Source organism: Zalophus californianus, chromosome 1, assembly GCF_009762305.2.
Source record: "Zalophus californianus isolate mZalCal1 chromosome 1, mZalCal1.pri.v2, whole genome shotgun sequence".
NCBI lineage: Eukaryota > Metazoa > Chordata > Mammalia > Carnivora > Otariidae > Zalophus > Zalophus californianus.
Genome location: NC_045595.1, coordinates 137157072 through 137175772, shown reverse-complemented (window position 1 = coordinate 137175772; position 18701 = coordinate 137157072). Strand labels below are relative to the sequence as shown.

The 18701-nt window shown below is 44.5% G+C and overlaps 1 protein-coding gene across 8 annotated transcripts in view; it reads left to right on the top strand.

The window, feature by feature from the left end:
- Window positions 1-1260: 1260 nt before the first annotated feature.
- The window catches only part of RFC4 (replication factor C subunit 4), a 29284-nt gene continuing 11843 nt past the window's right edge, over window positions 1261-18701 (top strand). Inside the window, exons 1-4 of one of the 8 annotated variants that reach the window (XM_027583786.2) lie at window positions 1261-1303; window positions 3102-3263; window positions 6089-6212; window positions 17606-17745. In XM_027583786.2, the coding sequence (XP_027439587.1) occupies window positions 1302-1303; window positions 3102-3263; window positions 6089-6212; window positions 17606-17745 (428 nt within the window). In that variant the 5' untranslated portion in view covers window positions 1261-1301. The other 7 variants (XM_027583794.2, XM_027583787.2, XM_027583790.2 and 4 more) reach the window with 7 other exon arrangements.

Below are 18701 nucleotides of genomic sequence, written 5' to 3'. Positions count from 1 at the left end.
CACCATGCTGGTCTGCAGAACTCCCCTAAGAGACCCCCCAGGGGCTCTCCTCTGCTCGTCTGCCTCCTCTGCAGCTGGCCTCACCTGCACCCCACAGTTGGCTGGTCTCAAACCTCCTCCTTCCCCACAGATGTTTAAGAAGCAGGAATCAAAAGATAGATGAGGGAGGGATTCACCTCCAAGGGTAGGTGGGGAGGAGTGAATGGACCAAGGATAAAGCCTGAAATGAGCTGAAGAATTCCAGAAATGACAAGTCAGAGGACTTCTAGGCTGTGATTGGAAAGTGAGATCAGGAAAAGCATTGACTCTTGAGGTTGCTTCCTACTCTCTTGCAGACTGGCTGTGAGGACCAAATGAGGTCCTATCTGTCAAGCACCAGGGCCAGCGCTTGGCCAGCCCTAACGCTAGTGCCTTTCGGAACCCTGTGGCTCAGTGCCCTCTGTCAACGCATCCTCCCTGCCATACATAGCTCCTCCACGCCTGTGCACGACCAGGATGTCCTTCTCCTTCTCCACCTGGAGAAAACGCCTGCTCCAGGAGACCCAGCCCTGATGTCATGCCATCTCTGATGACATCAGGAAGTCAGTGGCAGGTTCCGTGCCCCCACAGTATTTGTCACACTGTGTTGTGATGATCTGTTTCCTCATCTGTCTCCCCCAACTGTACTGGGAGCTTCTCACTCGTCATCATGCCTTCCTGGTCTTTCCTGATGCCAGCATCTTCCTGAGGACAGGGGTGCTCAGGAAATAGGTGTCTATTGAAATGAACAAATACATACATAAATAAAGAAATGTTCTTATAGTCCAAATGGAAAAATGTAGGTTAGAAAATAATGTGGTAGAAGGAAATAAGACTCCCTATGAATTTGGGAAGATTTTTATTTTGTTGTGCAAATACAAATCATTGTAGTCTACCAATATGGAATATACTCCATCTCCCAAGAAAGATATTTTGTCATTTGGACAGGGAATGGGCAAGAAGAATGTAGCCCCACAACACAGCTTAACTGTAATAGGGAGTCTGGCTCCATTTCTGACATTTGACCGCTGACAACTTTCAAACTCTCTCTTTCCCTTTTGCTTCACATCTGGGCAAGCTCATAAGAAAGTGTGTACACTCCTTCCCTTCCCTTGGTACTGGACGGGAAGTTCAAACCACACAAATCCCAGCCTGTACGTGGAAACCTTTCTCTGACCCCACCCCAACCACAATAAAAACCAAAGCCACTCACTTCTTCCTTCACTCAAGTCATCTCAGACTAGCTTGGATACTTGCCCCTGCTCTTCCCATAAAGCCTCATCATGTGAGTAACAGACCTTTTCATAACCTCTTGATTCATGTGTGGCATCATCATCAGTCTGGATATCAGAACCAATTTTTTTTTTTTTTGCAAGGGGTTGGTGGGGTGGGGGGAGTTGATCTTGTCCTCCACCAGGCAACCTCAGACACTAACTTTCTGAAAATTTTTGAAATACTTAAGTATTTAGGTACCTAAGAATAAAGCTATTTTGTCATTAGGAAATGGGGTGGGAGAAAGTATAACTTTCTAAAAAATTTCAAAGAATACTCTGCTGGACAATTGTGCCAAAGAACCCCTCCCTGACTGGTCCTTAGTTTCTGCCCAGTTTTGGCCACATAGTCAAAGGGCTTCTTTATGAACAAAGTGAGACACTTATTTTTGTTTTCTTGATTCTGAAGTGATTTTCTTGAGTTTTACGGGAGACACTCCTCCGATGTTTGTTGACCCATTCCATTCCAGAAACAAATCAGAGGCCTGAAGATTCAGCCAGATTCTATATTGGGTAAAAAGTTAAAATCAAATCAACCCTAACAATTCCAAAACTAAATCCAGAACTAAAATTAAGTAATTCCAGAGGTCAGTGTGCTGGTTATTAGCCATGATTTCTCAGCTTTCAGCCCACCCTTCTAATTTCTGCTTTGGGGCCTGGGGCCACTCACCTCCTTTGCCAGCTACTGTCTGTCAGGCTTGGCCAATAGAGCAGACTGACCAGAGGCTGTAAGAGGGGAGAGGGGGAACTCTGTGTGCCTGAGTTCCTGTCAGCATCCTCCTAGCAACTGGTCTGCACCCTGAGAGCAACAGCTGATTCCAGTACCTGCAGTTGGCCATTTTCCCAACACTTCCATACCCAGCCTCATCACCCCCACCCCCCTGTTTCAAAGATACCAGCACCAAGCTGGCAGCTCCCAGACCAACTTCCAGCTCCTGGGACACCTGTCCGATGAAGCAGCACTTCCTCCTCAGAGGACTAAGCCCAGCTCTGCGGGGCCACCTCCAACCTCCTCCCTTTGCTCCCTCAGCCCTTGGGCTGGTAGCTGCGTCTTGCAGTTAACATCTCCGTGTACTGTATGGTGACTAACATAACATAATAAAACAAACAAACAAAATCTCCATGATACTCCAATATCTTTTTGTTTGTTTTGCCTAAACTTAAGTTCTCTAACAGCTGAGCAACGATTCTTTATATTGAATTCTTTCCATTATAATCAGTATGGTGTTTCCATCAGTGATTGGACCCTGACAGTGATTCTAAAACTAAGCCATTTTCAAAATAAATAAACTTTAAAACTAAATAAGTAAAAATAAGGAACAGGAAAAAATTAATTAAAAGGAAGAAAACAATTGACAATAGATAGCTCGGAACATAACTCAAAACTAAGTAGGTGAAAACCTATGACAAAATTTTCAGAAAATAAACTAAAAAATTAGTCTGAAAATTCAAAAAATAAAAATTAATTCAGAAACTAAATGAATGTAAAAATATATAGCTAAAAACGACGAGAGCTAAAAAAAAGTTACACTGAAAATAAGTCAAAATAACTCAAAATTACAAAAATTGAAAAGAGTAACTATAAAAAATAACCCAAACACTGAGTCTAAAGCTAAGTGTTAATAATTCTAAATGCGAATTCAAAAATAACTGAGGATAAGTAACTGAAAACGAACTTTGAAAATAAAAACTACAAAGTTAAATAACCGGAAAACTAGCTCAACATAAATGAATATTATTAACTAATAAAACTAAAAAGTTACTTTAAAATTAATTCTAAAACTAAAAAATCTAAACGTAAATTTCTCATAGGTCAACATGGACCCAATCCTCCCTGAAACTGAGCAGCCTCGGCACTAAGGACACTGCGGCGGGTTCGAGCAGACAGCCCGCGCAACACTCCGGGGCCCCAAGCAAGCTCCGGCTCCTGCCGGGCTCGGTAGAGCCCTCCGGGACGTGGCCTCCACGGCCTCAGTACGCAGTCCTAGCGCTCGCGCAAGCGCGTGAACAGCTCCGAGCGTCCCGGGCGTCTGCAAGGCCCGGCGCTGGCGCAGGCGCAGTCGCAGGCGCGTGTGGCGCAGCCCGGGAGTTGGCGGACGTCTGCTCCCAGTTGCCGCGAGCTCGTGCAGGCGCGTGGGGAGCAGCTCCCAGGTTCGCCGCCGCCGGCACCGGGAGGGTGGGCTCCGCCGGTAGCCGGTGGACCCTTCCTCAGGCCTCTGGAAGGTGGTCCTGGCCCTTCCCCCCGCGCCAGCGCGGCAGATTCGGAGGGTCCGAGGCCCCTTGCCCGCGTTCTATTTAAGGGTGGGCCCGGCCCCCGGCGCCCGCCGCAGCCTGTGCCCGGAACGAAGGCGGCCTGGGGCGGCTCGGCCGAGCCGGGAGCCGCTGTGGTCTGGAACCAGTGTCAGTTCTCTGGGGAAGAGGGTCCTCCGGCATCCTTCCCTCGCCCGCACTGCTTCTGCCCGCAGATTAGTCGTCTCCCCCGCCGGGGCGAGCAAGCCGGTGCACACTGGCTTAGTTTTGTTTGTCGTCCTGAAATTCCAAGAAGAGTCAGGGGAGCAATGGCTAACCAATTCGCTCACTGTTCTTTCCTCTTTCACACTCACATGTCCTCATCGCCACCCGTGAACGGAAGGCTTCGTGTCCAGGGGCCATGGCCTCAGTGCCCCAGAGACAGCGAGGGGGGGGGGGGCAGGGGTCCCAGAGCCACCTGCTGGGAGGCCAGGGGTGGGGCCTGGCCCTGAGGCCTCTGGCAGCCGTGGAGCACTCAGGGCCCCGGGGCGGCAGGGCTGGGGAGCAGTGCAGCAACTGAGAGACCTGACAGCCAGTTGCAGCCGCTCTGCAGGGAAGTGGCACCTGGGATAAAATGATGACCAGGCACTGGTGGCGGCTTGCCCCTCTCCTGTGGGCCCAGCCGGAGGGGGAGGAGACCCTCAGCCCGGCACAGGGCTGCCACGCAGGACCTCACACACCTGGCCACAGGTTGACTGCATTATTTCGAGGTCATCTGGGCCTTTCCCTGCCTTCAGGGAAGATCTGCCTGAGCCTGGGGAAGAGATGATCTTCCCAGCGCTTCAGGACCCGGGTGCCACCTCCCTGCTGGGGATTGTCAGTGCCTGTGGCCTTCTTGCCGGCAAATTCCACAGGTAAGGAGGGGGACCCCACTTTAGGGCAGTGTTTTCCTAATGTCTTAAAATAAGATAGAAAGTTTACATCTTGACCCAGTGTCTATGCAAACACAGATACACATATTAAAACAAGTTTTACACAAAACATTACCCTCAGAGATAGGAGTGAGCTTGTCTTGATGAGCACTGAATAATGTCTGGCACTGTTGAATTACTGTAGTGTACACCTGAGACTAATAAAGCATCACATGTTAACTACACTGGAATTAAAAATTTTTTAAATTAAATTTAAATTAAAAAACACATTACCCTCAGTATGAGTGATGCCCATCAATAGTTCGACTGTGTAATTTCATTTTTTTTTAACGCTGATCTACACCCACTGAACTGACTTTTTGACATACTAATGGATTAAAACCCACAGTTTAAAAAGCACCAACCGTTCTAGGGCAGGGCAGAGGGAGAAAGAAAAGAGAGAGAAGCAGAAGGAAAATGGTAGGGATACAGGAAAGGTAGAACTGAAAAAGAAGACAAGGACAGAGTGCAGAAAGGTGTTTTGTGGGAGGTCTTACAGGTGCCTGCCACGATGTCCCTTCCAGGGCATCTGCTCTAACATACACTACCATCCCACTCTGTGCCCTTAGGGCTATCTTTTCCATAAGACCCCAGGCTATGTGGTGGCAAGGACAAAATCTTTTTCACCCGGGAAGCCCCACAGCTCCCAGCAGAGGAGTTCTTAAATCAGGCACATCCTTAGAGAATAGGCCTTAGTCCTCAAAGGGGTCAAACAGTCAGTGATTATTAGGCACAGTCAGGATTTGCCCAGTGGGTCAAAAGCATCAGTTTTTCTTTTAAAGTGAAGATAACAATATTTATTTTAGAGAGTTAGCGAGAGAATTAGTAGTATGTACATCAAGAACATATACGTGCTGGCACATCACAGAAGCTCAATAAATAGCACCTGCTAATATTATTGTTAGTAGTAATAAGAGTAAAAAAATAGTCTCCAAACAGCACTGGCCACTTCAGGTATGCTTCCGTCACTAACTTTTTGGGGAAATTTGGCTGCCAGTGTCTTCATCCTAGACAAAATGGAAATCCTCGTAGACACATAAGGAGATGACCTTAGAAATAAAAACAGGAAATCTGTGCATGCATAAATCAGCAAAAAAATAATTCAAGCATGTAGACCTTAACAAATGTTCATCTTGGCTATAGCAGCACTTTAAGTTGGTATACATTTTTGAAAAATTAATGGAATCATTTTATTTCCCCAGTGATTACAGTCAGTGTTTTGGGGAAGACATAACACTAACAGGCTCTAGCTACTTCTAGCCTATGTGCCAAAATAAATGCAAAGAGTACTGTAGAGAAATGGATAATATAAATGGGAAAGGTGGACCAGAAAAAGACATGATGATATGAACTCAAGAGCATCTCTCTTCCAACGATCTTCAAAACTCACAATTTGTAAAGATAAACTTTATAGGGAATTTAGTGTTAGTGCTTAATGTTTAGAATACTGGGTTATTTTACTTTACAAAAGTTAAATGAATCTATTAATAAGCAAATTCAGTACGGAGTTTATACTTTTTTGGTAAACTCCAGACATTGACAAAATCTTAAGATCAATTATTTTGCTCTAAATTTCTCCTTTCCCTTCTTGTCCACTAGATGGCAGATCGGAACCACCCTGGATCCTCCTCATTCCTTGGCATCTCTTCCTGCACAAATTTTAAATGGTCAAACTATTTGTGTTTTGGTTCCTTCCAGATTTCATTCTCATCTCAAGACAAAGGTAACTTTGTGAAAACTTTAGGACAATCTCTAGCAGATTGTCAAAATAATAAACAGAGTTATTTTGACTGAGGAACTGGAGCTGCCTTAAAGAAGTTTCTTATTCCTTGCCTGAGGGCCTGAGCCAGGAGCTTTCTCCCGTCCCTTTAGAGGAACAATGGACAGTACCATTGTGCTAACATAAATGCAAGTACCTGAGCTCCATCTCAGTCTTCACAGAGAGACTATAAGGGGGTCACCTCCATTTTGTAAAAAACAAGATTAGGAACTTAAGTCACATTGAGGGTAGGTAACTTCTTCCAGAGAGACAGAGCTGAGTTTGAACCTGGAACCCTAGGACCTCCAGCACTTGTGCTTAACCACGGTGCTCTGGCCACCTACGTGATGCTGTTGTCTGGTGGGTATTAAACCACAGGGCTAATTCCTGCCTCATCTGCCCCACTAGCAACCTAGATGTCAAAAAAAAAGGAGAGTCTCAGGATTAGTCTAGGTTGTTAGGCTGACTCAGGACCTTTTGCAAAGTTTTTCTCTGTGAACTAGAGTTTAAACTTGTACACTCAAGACTAGTAGAGCTCTGAAGTGTGTTTTTCCTTCTTGAACCAATATAAGACAAAGAGGAATCAGTTACTAATAAACATCAAGAGAGAATTGGTATCTTTTTTATAAAAATAAAAAAAACTGAGAAAATCAATAATCAACATGAAGTCTCAAAATATTTGATATTTCTTTTAAAGAAAAAATAATATTTACCTGTGCATGCAATTTTTGCATGCTTCATGAAAAAGCTTATTTCAGGCTGAAAGAAAAAAAAATCACTCAAAATGAAGCCAATTTTAATTTATTTTAACACACACATTTAAGTAAGCAAGTATTAAAGGGGTAAAGCCACCACACACATAAAACACTGTATCTACTTAAGTGTATATAAATGTATGTTTTGATCTTTTTCTTTTCTCATATATTCAGAAAATGTTTCTGTAGTCCTGGCTTATTTGGCCCTGGCGTCCTCTCCCACTTAACCACCTACCACGCTATATTCCCTGTGTGCCTCGATTCTGGATCCATCCCAGCTGTGACAGCCAGCTCTTTAAATATGGACGTTAGCAATGTCAGTGAACCCAACATTCCCCATTCTTCCACGGGTGCACCGGGAGAGTAGAAATGAGCCCAAACTCTATAAGTTGGTGGGGAAACACACATCTCCAGAACATTATTTGTTCAGCTTTGAGAATAACACCAGGTCTCAACCTCCAGTGGCTCCCCACTGCCTACACCAGCATAAAAGCCAAACTCCTCAGCCTGGTATTTGAGGCTGCCTCCCTCCTCATTCTCATTGCCTTCCACTCCATCCATGAACCTCTCAAACAAGGTTCCAAACCATCACTGAAAATGCTCATTTAGAAGCAGTTCAATGATTTTTTCAAAGGTTAATTGGTCTACTCTTAATTATCCATGCAGCTGGCACGAGTTGTTACAGTTGCTACAAGGGGCCTGAAGCCTTCACTTCCTGGCCTCATGCTCTGATGTTTGCCAAAATTGGGTCTTTGCCTTGTATCCTGCACACCACGCAGCCCCTACAAAGCTGCCTGCCACCAGAGCCCTTCTCCCTGGGCCTGAGCTTTCCCCTAGTCTCCTGAAACCTCCCAAGTCATATCAGTGGTCAGGCTGCAAATGAAGTTGTCCCAAACCACAGCACCTGCCTCCCTCCTTGATTTATCATATTACTGTGTTCCTCCCATCAGACTACACTCTACTCTTCCCTGCCCAAACCCAATCTACATCTGTGACTCCCTTTGGCACAAGGCCCCTTCCACCTGGCTGTCTCCAGAGGCCCTGTCTCCACATCCCTCAGAGGCTGCCAGTGTCCTTCTTGTCATCAGGTCCCTGTATGCCTTGCCCAGAGTGTACACAGTTATGCTCAGCAATCCCAAGGGTTAAAGGTGGTATAGGAATGAACTGGAATGAGAATCTGGTATGTATCAGAACTTTGTAAAATGCTAGACAGACATAAGGTCCTGATATTCCTGATCCTGAAAGCTCCCTTCCCCGTTGCCTGATGCTTCTGAGTCTACATTCTGTCCTGGAAGTCTCATCTCCTCTCAGGGACCAGCCCAAGGTCCTGCTACTACTCACACTGTGCATTGAGGCCCCTATGAATTCCTAGAGCCCTCGCTGTTGGCATTGCTCTCAGTGACAGCTCATCAGACCCGCCTTGGTGAGCCAGACCCAGAAAACCTGATTCTGCTGCTGCAAAGTTGTATGATATTGACCCCATTTGCCAGTCTGTAAAAGGAAGGGGCTAGACAACGCCTCTGGGCCTTTCAGTTCTGAGGTTTTATGTGCGTAGACTTTTTCCTTCTTATCTAAACTTTGTTTTGCCTTTTTTTTTTTTAAGAGAGGGAGGGAGAGAGAGAGAGAGGGAGGAGAACGGGTAAGGGAGAGGGAGAAAGAGAACCTTAAGCAGGTTCCATGCCCAGTGTGGGGCCCAATACGGGGCTCAATCTCACAACCCTGAGATCATGATCTGAGCCAAAATCAAGAGTCAGATGCTTAACTAACTGACCCAGGTGTCCCTAAACTTTATGCTTTTAATTCCCATCACAACTTAGAGCATAGTGCTAGGCTCACAGAGACGCTATAAATGTATTTCTGGATTGGTAACTGAGTAACAGGTTTGTCCTACTGGTATGGTAAAGTGATTTTTCACTTTGTTTTTTTTTTTTAAGTTTATTTTTATTTTTCCATTATTTTACTTTATTGTTTTCATCATAAGTGTAGTCTTTAATCCCAGCATCTATTTCACCCATCCCTCCACCCATCTCCCCTCTGGTAACCATAGGTTTGCACTCTATAGTTAAGAGTCTGTTTTTTGGTTTGTCTCTTTTTTGTCTTTGCTTGTTTGTTTTGTTTCCTAAATTCCACATATGAGTGAAATCATATGGTATTTGTCTTCTTCTAACTTACTTCCCTTGGCATTATACTCTCTAGCTCTATCCATGTTGTTGCAAATGGCAAGATTTCATTCTTTTTTACAGCTGAGTAATATTCCATTGTATACATATATATCACATCTTCTTTATCCATTCACCTATGATGGATACTTGGGCTGCTTCCAGGTTTGGCTATCATAAATAATGTTGCAATAAACATAGGGATGCGTGTACCCTTTGAATTAGTGTTTTTGAATTTATCGGATAAATACCCAGTAGTACAATTACTGGATTATAGGGTAGTTCTATTTTTGACTTTTTGAGGAACATCCGTCCCGTTTTCCAGTTTGCATTCCCACCAACGACACACAAGGGTTCCTTTCTCTCCACATCCTTGCCAACACTTGTTGTTTCTTGTGTTTTTGATTTTAGTCATTCTGACAGGGGTAAGGTGATACTTTGTAGTGTTGATTTGCATTTCCCTAATGAGCGAAGTTAAACATCTTTTCATGTGTCTGTTGGCCATCTGTATGTCTTCTTTAGAGAAATGTCTGTTCATGTCTTCTGCCCACTTTTTATTGGATTATTTGTTTTGGGGGTGTTGAGTTTTATCAGTGCTTTATATATTTCACTTTGGACACTCCTCTAAGTTTACATTTTCTTTCCCCATCTCATAGCAACTGGATTATTTCCTGGCAGAAATTTAGTTAGACTATTAAAGTGTACCCAAAGGCCAGGGACCGAAACCTCCATATTCTACAAGTGCAGATTCCCAGGCACCAAACCTAGAGATTCTGACTCAATAGGTCGGGTGGAAATCTGTGACAAGCCCCTCAAGTGATTCTGAAGCTATAGCCCTGAGTCACCCTTTGAGAAACATTAAAAAGTAAGGATTTTTAGGACAATGCAGGGAGTAAAATTTTGTTTCTGGTGGCAGCAAGTGATGTTTTCTTTCCTTGTGGGGAAAGGTTGGGAGGTCTCCTTGAGAGATGGAGCCTGGAAGGCAGAGGAGCGCCCACCGCTGGTTTCTGTCTGTGGTAGGTTTAACCTCCAGCAGTGCAGGAGCTAGAACAGCCCATGCTGCTAGACTCACACATAGCCTCCATAGCTACTCCGTTCATGACCTTATTGTGCCAATACGAGGGTGGCCAAGGGCAGAGACTGGCTGAGCATAACTGGAAGAGTCATGCTGTTTGATTAGTTGATTAATGCCTGTTCTATGGGAGATGCTTTCTGCTGGGCATTAACGTAGGTTACAAAGATGTTCACACTCCATGCCCACTATCTTGGTCCACTAGTCACATGCCTCTTTCCCACATACCTTCATCCCCAACCTTCCAGTGTTTTCTTTTCATGTCCCTGACCAACTGGCCAAGCTATTCACCATTGCCCACAATCCTCTGTGCATCCTTGCCTTGGGCCCTTTCTCTTTCTTCACAAAGTCGATGACTTGATATACTGCCTGATTCCATCCTTAGGAGGATGCTGTTCACTGCAATCCCTGAGGGTCCCCTAATTGAGGTTACACTACAGTAACTGTCCATTTTTGTCTCGCATCTACATACCAACTGACCTGTCCATGAACCAAACAGCCCTTTTCCTCCTGTCAGCTAGTTATAGGGGCCCTCCATGTCATCTGTGGAGGGCTGACTCCAGGATGGCCCCATGATCCCTACCTCCAGGTGTTCACTGTCTTGGGTAATCCCCTTCCCTTCAGTGTAGGCAAGTCCTTTGACTTGCTTCTATCAGTGGAGTATGGCAAAGATGATGGGGTGCAGATGAGTAGGTGTACTTGATACACTATATAAGATTGTAACACCCATCTTGCAAGGACACTCCCTGTGCCTGTTTGCTGTGAAGAAGCAAGGGGCCATGTTACAAGCTACCACGTGGAAAGGGACATGTGACAAGAAGCTCAAGGGGGTCTCTGGCTAAGAGCCAACAAGAAGCTAAACCCCTCAGCGTGGCAGTCTGCAAGGAAGTGGCTTCTGATAATAACCACATGAGGCTGGAAGTGAATCTCTCCCCAGTTGATGCTCAGATAATATCACAGCCTTGATTACAATGCTCAGATAGTATCAATGCCTTGATTACAGCTTTGTGAAAACCCAAGGAAAAGGACCCATCTAAGTTATGCCCCAAGCACTGACCCACAAAAACTGTGAAATAATAAGTATGTGTTGTTTTCAGCTGCTAAATTTGTAGTAATATTGTTATGCAGCAGTAGAAAACTAATACACAGCCAGAAATGTCAGCTGAGAGAGGAACTGGTACAGAATGGTAGGCGACATGGGAACCTGGGCCACTTGCTCATGCAGGTCCCCGTGCATTGCTGTTCCCAGGGTTACCACTTCCATTTTGTGATGGAATGCTACTAGTTCCTCCCAACCTTGGTGAATTTGACAGAACCCAGCTCCTGGTGGGTAAATCTGGACATCTGGTCACTTAATGTCCCCTGGTTAGATGCTTAATCTATTCACCAGGGCTCAGTAGCACATGGGGATCTCTTCTCCAAATGATTCTCTGCTGCAGATGGCATAGATCTGCATCAAGACCCCAGGGCTTTATGTTGTGCTTTTACTCTTCTCCACATGACATCTTTTCTCATCACAGATAACTCTAATACCAGAGAGTCTACCTGGTTGTACAGCCCACTGACTGTACTGCCCAAGCAGCAGTGATGCTTGCACGTCAGCCTGGATCTGCTGGCAATTTTCCTTGTCACTAAGTGAGAGCAGTACTTCTAAATATGGAATATGCTGCCTCCAGAAACCAAAAGGACTGCCAGGCATTGTGCTTTCTTCTTAGTTGTGGGAGATAATAATTTGTCCTAATTTGGTGGGAATGGGAGAATATGTCCCAGCTTGCACCAAACCACTGGATCCCTAAGAACTTCCCTGATGTGATGGTCCCCTGAATCATCATTTAGCCTCTTTTCTGTCCTCTGGCTTGCATGTCTTACCCGGTCCTCCAGTATATTTGCCACTTCTTGCTTACCTGATCATTAATATAATACATGAATGTGTTTTTTTGCAGAATGTCCAGATGGTCCAGATCCTTAAGACTATATTCTAGGAAAGGGCAGATTTAACATAGCTCAAAGGCAACATTGTGAATGTATACTTGTTCTGTCCCATGTGAATGTGAACTACGCTGATCATCCTTCCTAATGAGGATTGAAAAGAATACATTTATGAGATTGATGGCCACATACTCTGTGTCCAAAGCCATTTTAATGTGATCTAGCAAAGATACCATATCTGGCTCATAGCTGCAGTTGGGAGGCTACTACTTGGTTGAGTTTATGATAACCCACTGTTGTCCTCCAGGATACACTTTGTGTTTGTAGGGGACACACTGTGTTAATGGAATGGGCCTATGATGAGGACCAGCATTCCTGCCTACTTCAGGTGTTTCAGGGTAGCACTAATATCTGCCATATCCCTTCATATGGTATTGTTTTTGATTTACTATCTTGGCTGGGAAGGGTAGAATGGTTTCAGGTGGATTCTACTTGGCATTCTCCACTATGATAGCCCTTATCCCACAGGCCAAGGAACCAATGTGGGTTCTACCAATACCTAAGCGTGCCCATTCCATTATTCCTTTGGGAACTAGGGAAATTACCAGCAGATGAGCGTGTGGAGTAGGTGAACCTACCATGAGCCAGACCTGAGTCAGAACTCCATTTCTCCTATCCTTTATCCACCCCACTCCCAAGAGGGGAGTTATAAAGATGCTTTGGGCCCCTAGATATCTCAACTCAGACCATGTATCCAACAGTCCTTGAAAGGTTTTGTATTCCTCTTCCTTCAGTATATAGTTATATGACTAAAAGTCTTTGGAGAAGGACTAAGGAAAACATTACCTCATTTTTTTTAAATTTTTTTTTTTTTTTTTTTTTTTTTTGCCTTGGTGTTTGGAGGGTTCTTTTTCATGAGCTTCTCTGTCAGTCAATGGGATTTGGGTTGGAAAACCAATTCAGGTCTGGAAACTGAGAAAGTGATCAAGACTTTTTATTGTCGTGGCTGTGGTCAGCCTCCTGATCATCCATCTTGGATTTATTTTGGTTCTGTAGATTGAGCAATACTCTCATTTGCTGTTCATCTATCATGTCTCTCAGGATGCTATGCTGTATTAATCACCTCCCTAGCTCTCTGTCAGACCTCTCTGACTGCCTCTGACACTGCCACTCATGATAACAATTATACCTGGCTTACTTTTGAGAGTTAAGTATTGTTGTCTGGCTTCTGTTTTGGAATTCTATTGTCCCCATCAAAAAACCCTGCTCCATCCTAACATCTCCTACCAGTGGCCTTGGCCTATGGAGGACAGCCCTCCACTGCTTCTTAACAATACTGGAGCCCCCATTAGCACATCCCTTGTCACTTTGGACAAGAACACTGTATCCTAAGAACAGAGGAGGCTAGTAGCTTTTTGGCCTTATGTAGTATATCCTAGTCAAGTGTCTGATTTCTTCCCCCAGTGCTTGCCACCACAGGGCATTTCTACTTAGTGTGGGTCACTGCTTTCTCCAAGTTTCCAAGGGACAACCAAATACTATCATCTGAACTCTTAGCCAGGATATTATATCCCACATCACAGGTTTTTCTCCCTTTTCCATTCAGCAGAGTACCATATTTGTTCTCCTGCTTGTCAGTCAGTTTGTGTTAACCAGTCCTGCAGCTCCTTCAGCATGTAGTCCTTTTCTACCACTAGCCAGCCCAGTGTTTCTTCATCCTCACTATAGCTCTGGTGGTCGGGAGTGGAGAGTGCGGTACACCGTTGAGGAGTAAGGAGATATACGTATTGTGTTAGAAGGCAGAAACCTCTGCATCATCAAGCTTATACATATCTCCACAAGTGAAAAGCATCAGCCTTTAACAGGGAAGAATGGGCTACTTCTGTTATCAACAGCATTTAAAGAAGTATGGAAATTTAAGATTTTCAAATGCATCAACCCAGATGACCCTATTTCAAGTGCCAGCATCCCATTTTTTTTTCCAATGAGGACCTTGACCTTGGTGTCATAAGCTTTGTTAAAAGAAAAATGAATAAACATGTAAAATTAACAATGAATATCATGTTGAGATTATACCAAATTTTATAGCCATTCATTTGGAGAAGACCCAGACCACCCTTATGGGCTAGGGGAAAGGCGTGCAGCAAAGGCAGCATTTATTGTTATTTTTTAAGATTTTATTTATTTATTTGACAGAGAGAGAGAGAGAGAGAGAGCACAAGCAGGGGAGGCAACAGGCAGAGGGAGAGGGAGAAGCAGGCTCCCCGCTGAGCAAGAAGCCCCATGCAGGGGGCTCCATCCCAGGACCCCGGGATCATGACCAGAGCGAAGGCAGACGCCCCAGCAAAGGTAGCATTTAAAAAGGGTCAGATTTCAGTTAGATTTAAGAAAATTTCAGAACTAAAATAAGAAATGGGTAAAGATAAAAAGGGAGTCCTCAGACTTGCCTGGAGCCCACAGGGCATGTATCATGGTGGGGTTAAACATTATTATCAATCTTTTAATTTGTCTTGAGTGGTCTGCACCACCAGATTTCTGGGCAGAGTTCTGGGATTAGAAAATGACTATTATCCGCATGCCGAGATGCTCCCTCTCACCAATGGCCAGTTAGTAGTAGAGGTATAAGCCATATGCGTTCAAAAGGGCAAAGACATCGTCTTCAGACGTCTCTAGCTTTAAAGCACAGTTTCCCAGGCGACGACGAAGCAGGAGGAAGTGGACAGGATAATCCGGGCGCCCTCTTCCGGCGAGGGGCCGACTCCACCCTCTCCATTCGCACCTTTCTGTGGGGTGAAGCAGGTTTTTAGCCGAACTGTGTCGCGGCAGAAAAGTCTGTGAGACGCCCCAGGGCCACCAATGATGTCCACAGTACGGTACAGGGTCTGCACATTCGTGCCTAAAAAGAGAGCCGGCTTCCTGAAGCCCTCCGGGGACAGCGGGTACAGAAGAAGCGCACGCCGCCCTGCCCCCCACGTATGGGAGCAGCCGCAGACCCCTCCCCGCCCACGTTCGCTGAGCATGCCGGGTCCGCCGCCCCAGCCGCTCCTCCGCGTCTGTCGCGCTCAATCTCCCTTGTCCCGCGGCCTCCGGTCGGAGGAATGCACGACAACAGGTGGAACTCTATTTACACTTCCGTAGTCATTCTCGCCCCAGTCGAGGTGTCCCTAAAGCCCGTCTCACCTGTGCAAATAAAACGGCGTACGAGTTAGCGGCTCAGTGGACCAGGAGCGCGCGCGACGGGCCGGAAGTGACGCGCGCCGTGCCCGCGTATTCCCGCCCTGCCCTTCGCCCGCCGCTCGGTGGCGGGAACTGGGGCAACCGTGCCGACGGCGGCGAGTGTAAGTGTCACCGGGTGTGGCGGCTCGGGGCTTCCTAGGCCTGGTAGTCTCACACCTGGGAACGGAGCTAGGACTTTGCGACCACCCCGCCCTTTCCCTATCCTGGAAGCCCCAGGGACGAGCCGGCGGCGTCCACCCTCCGGAGACGAGAGGGTGAAAGGCCCAAGCAGTGCCCGGGAGTACGGGGAGCTTGGGATAACAGGTGACCAGCCCGAGAAATTGTGAGGGTAGCCTTCGTTTTCCTCAGCTCCTGCGCCCTTAACGCCCCTGCTATGTCTTCCCCTTCCGTACTGGTTCGCGCAGTGGTAGCTCCGTACAGCATCTTTCAGAGCCCTGCTTTGGGCTGTAGTACTGTTTAGTGTTTACTGCATCTGGCAGGGATGGAGTAGTCCAGTAACGTTCAAAAGCTTGGCTGTTTACAGTTATTAGCCCTTCATTACTGAGTATCCAAATCCCAAGCACAGAAGTACTTGTACACAGAAGTATGCTTTTTCTGTGTGTGTTTTTTTTTTTATTAAAGTGAGGTCTAATTAACATACAGTATTAGTTTCAGGTGTACAACAGTGATTAGACGTTTGTGAAATTATGAGTATATACCCTATGCTGTACATTACATTCCATGACTTATTTATTTTATAACTGGAAGTTTGTACTTCTTAACCCCTTTCCTCCTTTTTGCCCTCTCCCTTCTGACAAGCACTAGTCTGTTCTCTGTATCTACGAGTCTGGGTTTTTGTTTGCTTTGTTTTTTAGATTCCACATGTAAGTGAAATCATGCAGTGTTTGTCTTTCTGACTTCCTCTTTTAGTATAATATTTGCAGGGTCCATCCATTTTGCCATAAAGGCAAGATTTTATTCTTTTTTACGGCTGAGTATTACATGTGTGTATCACATCTTTATCCATTCATCCATTGATGAACACTTAGATTGTTTCCATAATTTGGCTGTTGTAAATAGTGCTGCATTGAACATAGGGGTGCATATATCTTTTTGAATTAGTGATTTTAGGTTTGTTTGGTTTTTTTTTTCTGGATAGATACCCAATACTGGAATTGCTGGATCATACAGTAGCTCCAATGTTAACATTTTGAGGAAACTCCATTTTGAGGAAACTGTTCATCATACTGTCTGCACCAGTTTACATTCCCACCAACAGAGCATGTGGGCTTTCACAATTCTTTTATTTAACTTTTATTTATTCTTTTATTAACTGCCTTACTGAATAGGCCTTAACTCCTTTTATAGCAGGGGAAGCTGAGTCTTATAAATGGTAATTCAGTCACCAAATATTATGGAGCATCTGTCGTGCACCAGTTACTGCTTTAGGCACTGGGGAAAAGCAGTGAAAAAAGTAGAATTGCCACTGATGCTGGGGATTTTCAGGCAAGCTAATGTTGCTTTTCTGTCCTTAAAACAGCTTTCTGCTGCCTAGAAGAAAGTTTACCTGAATGTTAATAGTAGTTATCTTCTGGGTAAGATTTTGTATGACTTTTTAAAACAACTCATACTTTTCTGCTTCGTTTTGATTTCTTCAGATGAGCATGTTATTAGCAAAAGAGTGCTTTCCATTTTAACAGCACAGTCCCCGGCCCAACCCTCCCCACAAAACAGGCTCTGAAGGCAGCCATTGTCTCTACCAGTAAAACAGGCCCTCAAGTGGAGCTCTAGGCCCAGGAAAAGAAATGAAAGTTCTCATTTGTGGTCCCAGCACTCCTCATTGCTAAGTCCATTCCAGGGTCTGAACTAGAGCTAGGTCCATGACTGGAATGGAAGAGACTAGATGCCCATGCACAGTTTGGCCACTAATGACATCATATTTGTCAAAAAGTGAGGAACTCTTCAAATTTTTTCAGTCATAAGATTTATCTTTGATCTGTAACTCTCACTATAAATAGATTCTAAGTTCCTTAAGCACTTTGGCCTCTTTGATTGTCCCTGTAGCTCTCAGCATGATACATTTAGGGGATGCTAGGTCATGAGGTGGTGTCCTTTATTTAGTAAGTAATTATTGGAGTGTTTTGCACAAGGTTAAGTGTGCTAGGTGTGCTTTCCCACTTTCTTGTAATGATTTCAAAAGAACTTTTCTGTTTTGCTTCTGGTCAGGGTGAAGTAACCATGCAGGCTTTTCTAAAAGGCACATCTGTCAGTACTAAACCGTCACTGAAGGATCGAGGAGTAGCTGCCACAGCTGGAAGCAGTGGAGAGAACAAGAAAACCAAACCTGTTCCATGGGTGGAAAAATAGTAAGAATGCTTATATTTTTCTTGACGTAGTTAGTAAATTACTTCTCTAACCATTTTAGTCACTTTGTTGTTGTTGTTGTTGTTACTCAGGAGGGGGATGATTTGCTTTGTTTAGACGTCCTTGAAAAGCACCCAAATATGTAAGTCCTAGAACCTTGCAACTGAAGGTACCTTCAAATGATCTAGTTTAATTGTTTTATAGATGAACTAAGGTCTTTCCTATAACTCAGGTCTATGGTTTTAGGGATTGAGATACAGCAAGAGAAAACAGAATTTCTAGAATGTGGCCATAAGCTCTTGGTCAGGAGTTCTACATAAATCCAAATAATCTGTTCCCGAGCCTTTCATTACGGATAGGTGGAAATCATTGAGTTTTTGCTTATACATTTTTGGCAAAAACAACACTTGAAGTGGCACTTAAATTTCAATCAGTTAAGTGATATTATGACAAGTAGTTGTAACCCCTGGTGTAGGCTCAATTATTATCAAAAGTTTGCAGATTACTTACAGGTCAAATAAGACCCTCATATGTTTTGTTTGGCACTAACAGTGATTTTTAAAATGGGAAATTTCACATAAAAATCTGGATTTTTAATTAAAAAAATAAAGTATACAAAGGGAAAAAATCTAGCTTTTCAGCTTCTCAAGAGATTAGGCAGAACTAGATGTAGGTTCTCATTTGACAATAGTTAGTTGGACCTGAGTACTGCTTCTCATTCTGGAAAGGTCATATGTTCCTCAGTTCACCATAGTTCCTTCTGTTTTCTCTTGCCTTATACTCTGCCTTCTTTTACTCTTGTTTTCTCCCTGGCCCCTGCAGGTATTTGAATATGAAACTCTAGCTTATAACTTATGCTGGTTTCCCTAGAAAACATTATCTGACCTAAAATTCCTACCTGGCATTGACCTGATTAATTAGAAATGTATAAATCAGGGGCGCCTGAGTGGCTCAGTTG